This window comes from Monodon monoceros, unplaced genomic scaffold (assembly GCF_005190385.1).
Source record: "Monodon monoceros isolate NGI ecotype Baffin Bay Population unplaced genomic scaffold, NGI_Narwhal_1 Super_Scaffold_11, whole genome shotgun sequence".
NCBI lineage: Eukaryota > Metazoa > Chordata > Mammalia > Artiodactyla > Monodontidae > Monodon > Monodon monoceros.
In genome coordinates this window covers 120,418,774-120,431,247 of record NW_021703767.1, presented here as the reverse complement: position 1 = coordinate 120,431,247, position 12,474 = coordinate 120,418,774, and the positions used below count along the sequence as shown (strand labels likewise).

General features: G+C 37.2%; 1 protein-coding gene across 2 annotated transcripts in view; it reads right to left on the bottom strand.

Annotated features, from left to right (window-relative positions):
* The window catches only part of ATR (ATR serine/threonine kinase), a 103,126-nt gene that overhangs the window by 22,688 nt on the left and 67,964 nt on the right, over positions 1-12,474 (bottom strand). For both annotated transcript variants that reach the window (XR_003792307.1, XM_029214126.1), the window contains exons 35-36: positions 10,726-10,905; positions 6,324-6,466 (exon numbers count right to left, since the gene is read on the bottom strand). Coding sequence is in view for 1 of the 2 variants with exons in the window: in XM_029214126.1 (XP_029069959.1) it covers positions 6,324-6,466; positions 10,726-10,905 (323 nt within the window). In the remaining variant the exon portion in view is untranslated. The remainder of the gene's footprint in view (positions 1-6,323; positions 6,467-10,725; positions 10,906-12,474) is intronic.

The following is a 12,474-nucleotide window of genomic DNA, read 5'->3' as shown; positions in this document are numbered from 1 at the left end:
ATTTCATTTATTTCCACTCTGATTGTTATTATTTCCTTCCTTCTATGGACTTTGGGCATCATTTGTTCTTCTTTTTCTATTTCCTTTAGGTGTAAGGTTAGATTGTTTGAGATTTTTCTTGTTTCTTGAGGTAGGCCTGTATTGCTATAAAGTTCCCTCTTAGTACCGCTTTTGCTGCATCCCATAGATTTTTTTGGTATGTCATATTTTCATTTTCATTTGTCTTCAGGTAATTTTTAATTTCTTCTTTGATTTCTTTGTTGACCCAATAGCTCTTCAGTAGCATGCTTTTCAGTCTCCATATACTTGTCATTTTTCTACCTTTCTTCTTGTAGTTGACTTCTAGTTTCATACCATTGTGATTGGGAAAGATGCTTGATATGATTTCAATCTTTTTAAATTTATTGAGATTTGTTCTTTAGAAAGTTCCACGTGCACTTGAGAAGAATATGTATTCTGCTGCATTTGAATGTAATGTTCTGTATAGATCTATCAAATCCATCTGGTTCTGCTGTTTCCTTGAATTTCTCTCCAGATGATCTATTCACTGACACAAGTGGGATGTTAAAGTCCCCTACCATTACTGTGTTGCTGTTAATTTCCATTTTCTTGGTAATTCCTTCACTTTCAGCCGATGTTTGTCTTTAGAGCTGAGCTCCTGGAGGCAGCATATAGTTGGGTCTTGTTTTTTTTAACCCATCCAACCACTTTGTGTCTTTTGCTTGGTGAATTCAATCCATTTACATTTTAGGTGACACATGAGGACTTAGCACTGCCAGTTTAGCTTTTGTTTTCTGGTTGCTCTATATATCCATTGTTTTGTTTTGTTTTGTTTTTTCCTTGTGTTTCTGTCTGCCATTTTGGTTTGGAGGTTTTCTGTTTTTTGTAGTTTCCTCTTTTTTTATGTTTCATGTCTCTACTCTATATTTATGTTTTGTGGTTACCATGGGGTTTGTATGAAATCTCTCATAGATAAAATAGTCCTTTTTCTGCTGGTAGGATCTTACCTTCATTTACCTACATAGGTTCCATCCTTTTCCTCTTCCCCTTTTATATTTTTGTTGTCTCAAATTATCCCATTTTATGTTGTGAGTTTGTTACTGAATTGAAGCAGCTATATTTGTTTTTTCAACATTTTCCCTCTTTAACCTTTACGCTATAACAAAGTGTTTAAAAACCTGTTGCGATAAAGACTTGCAACTTTTGATTCTGTCTACTTATCACCTTAGTCAAAGTTTTGTGTACTTTTTGCCATTCTGTTTCTGGTAGAAAAGCTCATTTCAACATTTCTTGTAAGGCAGGTCTAATGTTGATTAACTCTCTTGGCTTTTGGTTGTCTGGGAAAGTCTTTATTTCTCCTTCATATCTGAATGATAACTTTGCTGGATAGAGTATTGCTGAGTGATGACTTTCAGTATTTTGAGAATGTCACTCCACTTCCTCCTGGTCTGTAGAGTTTCTGCTGAGAAATCTGATGGCCCAATGAAGTAGCTTTGTGGGTTACCATCCCTTTTTCCTTAGCTGCCTTTAAAATTCTTTCTTTGTCATTGACTTTTGACAATTTTAATACAATCTGTCTTAGAGAAGGTAATTAGGTGTTCTCTTAGCTTCATGAACTTGTATACCCAGTTTCTTCTCCAGGTTTGGGAAGTTCTCAGCTATTATCTAAATAAATGCTTTGCTCCCTTCTCCCTCTCTTCTCTTCGGGGATACTCATTACCCTAATGTTGCCCTTCCTAAAAGAGTTGAATAGCTCTCTAGAATTTCCTCGTTTTTAAAATATCTTCTCTTTCCTGTCCTACTTGTACCATTTCAAGTTTGCTAATTCTCTCTTCCATATGGTCTGCTCTATTTCCAATGCTTTTAAATGTACTCTTCATCTCATTTATTGAGGTCTTCAACTCGAGAATTTCTGTTTGGTTCTTTTTTAGAGTTTAAGTACTCCTTCTGTTCATTAATTTTATTCCTGAGCTCACTGAACTGCCTTTCTAAGTTTTCTTGCAGCTCACTGGGTTTCTTCATGACAGCTATATTGAATTATCTATCAAATTGCAATATTCTGCATCTTTAAGTTTGGTTTCTGGAAAATCATCATTTGCTTTTTGTGGTACTGTCACTGTGGTTATTCATGGTGCTAGATGAGTTGTTCCTCTGCCAGTACATCTGAAGTAGGGACAGGTTTGAGATTAGAGGCCTTTCTTTTGTTTTCCAGTAGGTGGCACTATAGCATAGGTTTTTGGTTTCTTTTACCTGAGGTGCCTCTGGCTCTATTTGAGTCGGCCCTTTCCACCTTCCACCTCCTCTGTTAGAGGTGTGACTCCCTGCCCTCATTATCGCACCTTGTGCCTCTGGAGTCGATGGTAGCTCCTTCTCCTACTGTCACTGGTGTTGCTGCTTGGTACATCTAGATGGTAGGCTCTGCCATCTCATCTGGGATCCCATGAATTGCAGGCTCCACTGCCATGGGGGGAGGGGAATGAGGAGAGTTGGGAGGTGAGCTGAGGTTGCATGGGCGTCTCTGCTGTGTCTGGTATTGTAAGGTTCATGGGGCTCTGCCACAGTGGACCTGGAGTTGTTGGCGCTTCAGTGGCTGGAGGGACAGGTTCTCAGGCCCCACTGCCACTGTTTCCCAGTTACCCGTGGCCACAGGAGCTGCTGGGGCCAGGAGGCTAGAATCATGTGTACCTCCCTCCTCTGCCACTGTTGGGTTCTCTGGGGCTGCAGACTCAGTTGCTGTGGCTGGAGGGCTGGGTTTTGCAGGCACCACCTCTGCTGATCCCTTGTTTTCAACTTCTCTATGTGTTTCAGTACACCCACCTTTAGATGTACCAATGTGTGGATTCTCCGGTGTGCTGGTGTATTGAGCGGAAGTACCCTTGCTGTACTGTGGATGTTTTACTGGTTGTAGATTGATGGGGTGAGACAAAGGTAGCTTTTCACTCTGCCATAATGCTGACATCACTCCAATCACAAAATGTATTTCTTAAACAATAAAACTTGAAAGTTGAAACTGCTCCTTGATTCATGGGCTGCAGAATGGATGCTGTGTTAGCAGGCATGAAAACAACATTAATCTCACTATACATCTCTATCAGAGTTCTTGGGTGACCAAGTGCATTGTCAATGAGCACTGACATTTTGAAAGGAATCTTTCTTTCTGAGCAGTAGGTCTCAACCGTGGGCTTAAAATATGTAGTAAAACATGTTGTAAACAGATGTGGTGTCATCCAGGCTTTGTGGTTCCATTTACAGAGCACAGGCAAAATAGACTTAGCATAAATCTTAGGGCTCTAGGATTTTCAGAGTAGTAAGTCACTAGCTGCATTAGGCCCTAATAAGAGAGTCAGCCTGTCCTTTGAAGCTTTGAAGCCAGGCATTGACTTCTCCTCTAGCTATGAAAGATGGCATCTTCTTCCAATATAAGGCTGTTTTGTCTACATCGAAATTCTGTTGTTTAGTGTAGCCACCATTAATGATCTTAGCTAGATCTTCTGGATAATGTGCTGCAGCTTCTACATCAGCATTTGTTGCTTCACCTTGCACTTTTCTGTTATGGAGACGGTTTCTTTCCCTAAACCTCATGAACCAATGTCTGCTAGCTTCAGACTTTTTTTCTGCAGCTTTCTCACCTCTTTCAGCCTTCTTAGAATTGAGGCAAGTTAGGGCCTTGCTCTGGATTAGGCTTTGGAAATATGGTGTCCAATTTGATCTCTGTAAACTACTAAAATTTTCTCCATATCAGCAATAAAGCTGTTTCACTTTCTTATTATTCATGTGTTAACTGGAGTGGCACTTTTTTTTTTTTTTTTTTGTGGTACGCGGGCCTCTCACTGCTGTGGCCTCTCCCGTTGCGGAGCACAGGCTCTGGATGCGCAGGCTCAGTGGCCATGGCTCATGGGCCCAGCTGCTCCATGGCATGTGGGATCCTCCCGGACCGGGGCACGAACCCGCGTCCCCTGCATCGGCAGGCAGACTCTCAACCACTGCGCCACCAGGGAAGCCCTGGAGTAGCACTTTTAATTTCCTTCAAGAACTTTTCCTTTGCATTCATAACTTGGCTAACTCTTTGGCACAAGAGGCCTAGCTTTTTGCCTGTCTCAGCTTTTGACATGGCTTCCTCACTAAGCTTAATCATCTCTAGCTTCTGATTTAAAGTGAGAGATGTGTGACTCTTCCTTTCAACACATCCTTTGAACACTTAGAGACCATTGTAGGGTTATTGATTGGCTTAACTTCAATATTGTTGTCTCAGGGAATAGGGAGGCCCAAGGAGAAGAAAAGAGATGGTGGAATGGCCAGTTGGTGGAGCAGTCAGAACACACACAGCATTTATGGAATAAGTTCGCTGTCTTGTATGGGTGCAGTTCATGGTGCCCCAGAACAATTACAATAGTTAACAGCAAAGATCACTGACCACAGATCACCATAACAAACACAATAATAATGAAAAAGTTTGAAATATTGCAAGAATTACCAAAATGTGAGTATACAGAGACCTGAAGTGAATAAATGCTGTTGGAAAAATGGAACTGATAGACTTGCTCAACACAGGGTTGCCACAAAACTTCAATTTGTAAAAAACACAGCATCTGTGAAGCTCAATAAAATGAGATATGCCTGTAAGGTCCTCTCTTTTTTGAATTTAATTACCTTTTAAATCCTACCTCCTTCACAAGGCCTACCAAACTTCTCTGGCAATGCAGTGCAAAGAGATACTTTTGATATCATGAAGCCAGTGGTTTGAGTTTTGACTTCAGATTTGCCCCAAATCCATGACTCCTGGACTTGTTTGGTTCATTTTTGGTATCTTGCTAATATCAAAAAGATATTTCTAATATTTGTACCACTTATTTTGATATTTGATCACATTCTACTATGTACCATTATTTAAATATTTTGTGTGCTAAGGTTTCTCTACCCAGTTGGACTGTAGCTCCTTGAGGGCAAACACTAATGCTTAATTAGCAATAACACAGTAATTCAATGACTCAGAGGAAAAGCATCGATAGCTGAGCTTATTTACTCCTTTAAGCATCCATATGTTTTATTTTAACTACTATGGATAAAATATATTCTAAAATAGTCTTACTTTCTTAAACTGTACTTTTAAAAATCTCACACTATACCTAATAGTTTTATGCATATCAAGGACTCCAAATAACTCGTTTTAGAAGAAATGTATTAAATAAATTCTGTATACCAATGCATATATGTCAAGACTAAAGAGCAAATGAGAGGTATTATTCATTTTAGAAAAGAAAAATGAATTTAATAACTGTCCTCTGCTTATGCTTCCATTTCAAAATGCCAATATGCCAGGAATTCTTCCTCAATAACAAGTCATTAATAATCAATAATAAATTAAATTAGGTTTGGATTTTATAAAACTTGAATTCCAGGGAGTTCCCTGGTGGCCTACAGGTTAGGATTCCGGACTTTCACTGCCGTGGCCCACGTTCAATCCCTGGTTGGGGAATTGAGATCCCACAAGCCATATGGCACGGCCAAAAAACAAACAAACAACAAAAAAACAAACAAGCAAACAAAAATTGAATTCCATTTTGGGAAGAAAGGCTTGGCCAAATCTTGCAATCCTAACACTGCTGATGAACAAAAATATATTGCTTTGATTCCTGAAAATATTGAACTGAGAAGTCAAAATACCTGATAATAGGCAACTTTAAATAAATTTATTAGTATGAAGTAAGTTATTCATCAGTAAAGCAATGGTCCACGAGTATGACAAGAAAATAAGTGGAACGTTATTATTACTTCTTAGGAATTAATAACTTGTGATAATATAAACAGTAGGCATGAGACAATACACTATTTGACTATAATACACTAATATACGAAATTAAGTTACATTTCACCTGTTACCTAGTTTAAGCAATAAGCTCTTTCTACAAGTCTAATGTCAAAACCATTTTTATATATACTACTTCTTAGAGAATGGGCTGGAAGGAAACATTCCACAGCAATTAAATAAAACCATTAAATGTACTAGATTTAGGGTCTTCTGGAATTCTAGGGAAGGGGACTCAGAGGATGAGGGTCCAGAATGGGAAGGACACTTAATTTTCATTGTATATTCTTGGTACTACTGAATTAAAAAAAAAATGCATATATTACTTATTCCATTAAAATAGTTATTATTTAAAGGGAAGGAAAAAATTGTACAAAGAAAAAATTTATATCTTATCTAAGGTGATAATCATAAAGCAGAAAACATCCTACATATGCTAAGATCTGTGATAATAGTTCAACATCAACAGAGTCACCTTGATATATTTAATCAGCAAACATGCAGTTCTCACTCTCACCTTCCAAAGTGAAGGACTATATACCGAATGAGATCACCCTGCTTTTCCATTTTGTTGTCTGTGACCATGGGCATCAATTTGTCATAGTACTTGGCAAGGTAGAAATGCCCATCCTCCCACTCTGGCAGGAACAAGGTCACATCCTGTAAAAGATAACAGAGAATATCCACTTAATAAAACCCCCCACTATGCTGGGAAGTAAAGTATAAATAGATAATTAGGGATCAAAAGTATGAGACCGACATCTAGGCAGAGCAAAGTCAAAGGCAGACTGACTCTGGTGTAAATAAGGAATAGCTACTTTCTTACAAAGGTTTTCTCAGGATAGCTGGTGGGTTCTGGTGGGTTGCCCGCTGATCAACATGTCATGCTAATTTGCTATATAGGGAAAAACACTCCACTTACATTGCCACTTTACATGATACATCAAAATAATTTTCAGATGGATTAAGGTATTTCATGTATGTGTGTACAGGTATATTTTTATTGTTTTAAAAAAAAACCTCAGAGAAAGAAGAATATCAAATCTCTGAAGAGGACAGGACTTTAAAGGCATTCAAATATGGTTTAAAAAAGAAATCACATATCATTTTTCTCTAAGATCTACAAGTTATTGCCCTCTCTCTCAACTCCTTCATAATCAGGCTTTTGAAAAGAATTCTCCAACTCACTGTCATTCCTCAAACTATTTCTTTTTGGTTCAGTAGACACCACTCCACTAAAGTAGCAACTTAAACAGACATACTTTCCAATTCTGATCTCACGTGAGTGACCTCTCTTCAGCATGTTTCTGTTGTCCATGCCATTTCTTCTTTGAATCACTTTCTTCCTTTTGCTTCTGTGAGGCCACAATGTTCCAAGTTTTCTCCTACCTTTCTGGCCACTCCTACTCAGTCGCCTTTGTCATTTCCTCTCCCTTTCCTTTATATTTGTATATTGTGTGTGGTTTATTAATTTTTAATTATATTACTTGAAATGTGATGGAAAATACATAGAACAGCTGAGTAAAAAAAATTTTTTAAATACAGCTCGACTCTTAATTCAAGCAAATTTGAGAACACAGTTTAGACCAGGAACCTTAAAATGAGATTGTAAGTTTCCTCCAAATCTACTCCTAAAACCTTACAGATACAAACCTGCTTGTGGATAGAGGACAGAATGACATGATTAGATATATGGAACAGATGCTGGATTCATGTGCCTAAAACGGGCCACAGGGACGAGGCTCCCAGTGTGCTTTTCTCATCTAGTCAAAGGAGAAGCAAATGGAATGAAGGAAAATGCTAATTAAGATTGCTTCTAAAAAGATATTTTCAATCTGGTTTCATCATCTTTCTATCTCCCTTCCTTTCCTTTCTTCCTCCCTCCCTCTCTCCTTCCTTCCTGGTTTAAGTTAAAATTTTATTTTAGAAAATAAAATCTACATACAGAAAGATAAATCTTATATGCAAAGCTTGCTCAATTATCACAAAGCGATCACACTTATATAAGAACTCCAGAAACACGAGCCTCCCCTTTTGCCCTCCCAAACACTACTCCCTTTGTTCTCCTCCCAAATAACCACTACTACAGATTAAATATTTGTGTGTTGTCCCCCCTCCCCCCTCGCCCAATTCATATGTTGAAGCCTAATCCCCAATGTGATGGTATGTGGAGGTGGGGCCTTTGGGAGGTGATTAGGTCACAAGTGTGGAACCCTCATGAATAAGATTAGTGCCCTTATAAAAGAGGCCCCAGGGCCCTCCCTTGCCTCTTCTGCCATGTGAGGTCATAAGGAGAAGATGGCTGTCTATGTAAGCAGGGCCTCACCAGACTGAATCTGCTAGCACCTTAATTCTGGACTTCTCAGCCTCCAGAACTGTGAGAAATAAATGTTGCTTAAGCCACCCAGTATATGGTATGTTTGTTATAGCAGTGCATATGGACTAAAAACAACCACTATCTCCATTTCTGATACAATAATTTTGTTTTGCTCATTTCTGAACTTTATATAAATGGAATCATACTACATGTATGATTTTTTCATATGACTTTTTTCCTTCAACATTAAGTTTGGGAGAACCATTCAAGTTGTTGGATGTAACTTTGGTTTGTTGGTCTTCATTGCTATACATACAGTATTCCATTATAGGGATATGTTATAATTCGTTTATCCATTCTATAATTGATCGACATTTCTACTTCCAGTTTAAAATCTACAAATAACGTTGGTATAAACATTTTTGTACATGTTCTATGGAGACGTGTTGAGCATTGATAAAGTGGCTGTCACAGTATTATCACCTTTAGGAGAAAACACCAAACTGTTTTCCAAAATGATTGTAATAACTTATACTTCCAGCAGCACTGTATGAGCGTCTAAATGCTCTATAGCCTTGCTAACACTTGAAAATATCAATCTTTTAAATTTTAACCATTCTTGTAGGTATATAGTGTTAGCTCATAATACTTTCCTTTAAACTGAATGGCAGTTGATTTATAATATTGTATTAGTTTCATCATAATACTTTTTAAATTTGCATCTATTCCTGTCTACTACAGTGAAGATATTTTCTTTTTTTGGGTCATTTATATATATCCTTCTGTTAAGTCTTCTATTCAATTTTAAAATTGAGTTGTCTGTATTTTTCTTATTGACTTTTAAGAGTTCTTATTATATTCTGGATATAAGCCTCACCATTTATGTATTGCAAATATCTTGTAATCTATTGCTTACCTTTACATTCTTTTAAAAAATATTTATTAATAAATATATATTTTTATTTTTTAAGTAAAAAATAAAAGCTGATGTACAATATGTTAGTTTCAGGTGTACTACATAATGATTTGACATTTGCATACACTATAAAATGATCACCATGATAAGTCTAGTAACCACCTGTCCCCATACTAAGTTATTACAATATTATTGACCATATTCTTTATGCTGTATGTCTCCATGACTTATTTATTATATAATTAAAAGTTTAAACCTCTTAATCCTCTTCATCTATTCCCCCCTACCCACCTCCCGTCTTTCTTGCCTTTACATTCTCAATGGTATCTTTTGATGAACAGAAATTCATAATTTTAAGTTAGTCAAATTTATTAATCGTTTCTTTTATAGTTATTGTTTTTGATCTGTTTAAGATGTCCTGAGCTACCTCTAGGTTTGAAGATACTCTCCTATATTCTATTTTGGGACCTTTATTATTTTGCCTTTCACATTTAGATCTACAATCTACCTGAAGTTTATTTTTGTTTATGTTGTAAAGAAGGGATCAAGTTTGACTTCTCCTCCCATAAGCTATCCAAATAACACAACAATGTTTACGGAAAAGATCATTCTCTCAACTCTACAATACCACTTAGAATCTGTTTCTGGGTTCTCTCTTCTGTTCTACTGGTTATTTGCCTAGCCTTACATGAACACAACATCATCTTAATTTCTATACCTTTATAATAAGTCTTGAAACACATCCTGGTTATTCTCAGTTTGCCCCTCTAAAATACACTTGTCACTCCACTCTTTTCTGCTCTATAATCCAAAAGATTGACATTGTTGATTTCTATCAGTAGGCCTATTTGCCTTCTGGAAATTGTTGTTCTTATAGTTCCCCCATGATTGTTCTTTCCTTAGCAGCTGTTTCCAGCGGGGCCTCATAGTTTTGAGTTATGCATGTGTATCGTGGTATTCAGTCAAAGACTCAGTGGTGATTCTAATGCAGTCTAGATCTAGAACTTTTTGTCTAACTCCTTTTTCCAGGTTAGTCTGCTTCACAATTCTAGCCATCCACTCTTATTTTATTATTTTGTATCTTCTATATTCCATGTTTTTAATTTTTTTTCAGTTCCTTTTCTAACTCCTTGAGATGGATTCTTAGCTTATTAATTTTGAGCCTTTATTTTCTTCTAACATATGTAAATAATACTTCAAATTCCCTGTAAGAATGGCTTTAGCTAAATCCAAGTTTTGCTATGTCATATTTTTATTATCATTCAGTTCAAAGTATTTTTCAATTTCCATTGCAATTTTTTCCTTGACCCATGGGTTACTGAGAAGTATCTCTTTTCTAACACCATCTATGTAAGGCTTAATACGTAGTAAGGAAAGTATATACTGTGTTTGTTCAAAAATTTTCAGGCCAGACTGTGGTTAACTTTGGGAAGGAGGATGAAAGGGTGAGTTCTAGAGCATTAAGAACATTCTACTTCTTGATATGGGTGGCGGTTTCATGACTATATTTTGTGATAATTCCTCCAACTATACTTATGTTATATATTCACTAAAAAGTCAAAAAAGCTTCCTGGCTATTTTTATACATGTGCTCTTCCCATATGGACCTTAAAATAATTTTATCTATTCTCAAAAACAACAAAAAAAGTGAGTTTCTAACTGAAATTGCATTATACATTCACTTACCTTATATTTTTTCATAACTGCATTGCTTTCAAAGTTAGCTGTTTCTTCCATAAAACGGCCCACTAGTAGCATAGCTCGTCCATGGATTAACATGTTCTTACTTTCAGTTGGGGTTTTATTTTCAGGAAAACATAACTCAACACCCTTCTGAAGAACAATTAGTGCCTGGTGAACATCACCCTGAAAGAAAAAAGGCAACAACAAGCCTTTTAATTTAAGACCATATTTCCATTTTCTGAAAAGCAAATAAAATTGTTAGAATTTAAAGTTCATAAGGTATTTTATGTATAAATCTATTTGTAATTTCATGCTCATCTCTCATTTTCCTCCTATGAAAGTAAAATCCTAAACAGGAATCATTGCTTCATTTCATATAGAACTCCTGTATTCATTCATTCACTTGTTTTTTACAGTCAGTCAAAGTGCAGGGAACTGAAGATATATGTAGGTGATTAGGGATAATCAAACATAAATATGTCAAAATCTCTAGCTTAAAAAAGTTCACAGTATGGGCTTCCCTGGTGGCACAGTGGTTAGAGTCCATCTGCCGATGCAGTGGACGCGGGTTCGTGCCCCGGTCCGGGAGGATCCCACATGCCGCGGAGCGGCTGGGCCCGTGAGCCATGGCCGCTGAGCCTGTGCGTCTGGAGCCTGTGCTCCGCAATGGGAGAGGCCACAACAGTGAGAGGCCCGCGTACCGAAAAAAAAAAAAAAAGGTCGTAGCCAAGTGAGGAAATAAACTATAAAACAACAACACAATGTGCTAAGTGTTATTAACAGAAGAATATACATGCATATTATGTAGGAAAGAGAAGACAGTCTGCTAAATCTACCTGAAGATATAGGAAAATGGAGTTGAGCAGTGGTCAGGCAAAGTAATCACGTAAGGAAAATCTAAGTTAGGTCTTAAAAAATGAGTAGAAATTTTCCTGGCAAAGAATTCAGTGAAGGACACTCTTGGTAGAAGAGTGTCTCAATTTTAGTTGAGAAAAAGGCAAGTAGTCTGGTTTTAGCTGAAGATTAAAGGGTTGTGAGATAAAGGGTTTGTGAAGACCAAAGGGTTTGTGAATACTAAAGGGTTTGTGACAACTGAACCTGAAGAGGTAGGCTGAGACTCGATGAGAAAGGGCCTTGTGTACTTTCTAAAGTTCTGACTTAATCCTAAAGCCATGAAGAATACTTTGAAGGATTTTAACTGGGGGAGTGACATGATTCAGTGTACATTTTAGAAAGATGACAGACTGCAGTAATGAACACCAAGAAATGGTGAGACCTCAAAAAAAACTTAATATTGCCAGAGGGTGTAAATGCTAAGGGCATGAAGGAAAGCAGCAAAGATAAATAAGAGGGAGAGGATTCAAAAGATATTTCTAAGGTCAGTTTAGTCTCCAACTTGATGTGGAAAGTGAGGGAGAGGAAGAAGTTCAAGATGATGCCCAGGATTACTGTCATAAATGAGAGGATGTGATAGAGTCCTACTCAGAAAAATAAGGAATATGGGAGGAGAAACAGGCAGTGAATTTTACATGATGAATTGCATTTTGAGCATACTGAATTTAAGGTATTACAATACATACATGTTCTAGCACTAGCTCTGAAAATGACCTGACTAATGCGGGCTGAATTATTACTTTCATCTCCCATCCAGGAAACATCTCCTCCCCTGTCCTTTCTTAGCCACCATAAAAGTTGGTTTAATCACAAATGGCACCAACTATAGTTGCTAACCGTCAATTTCAGAACATGCTA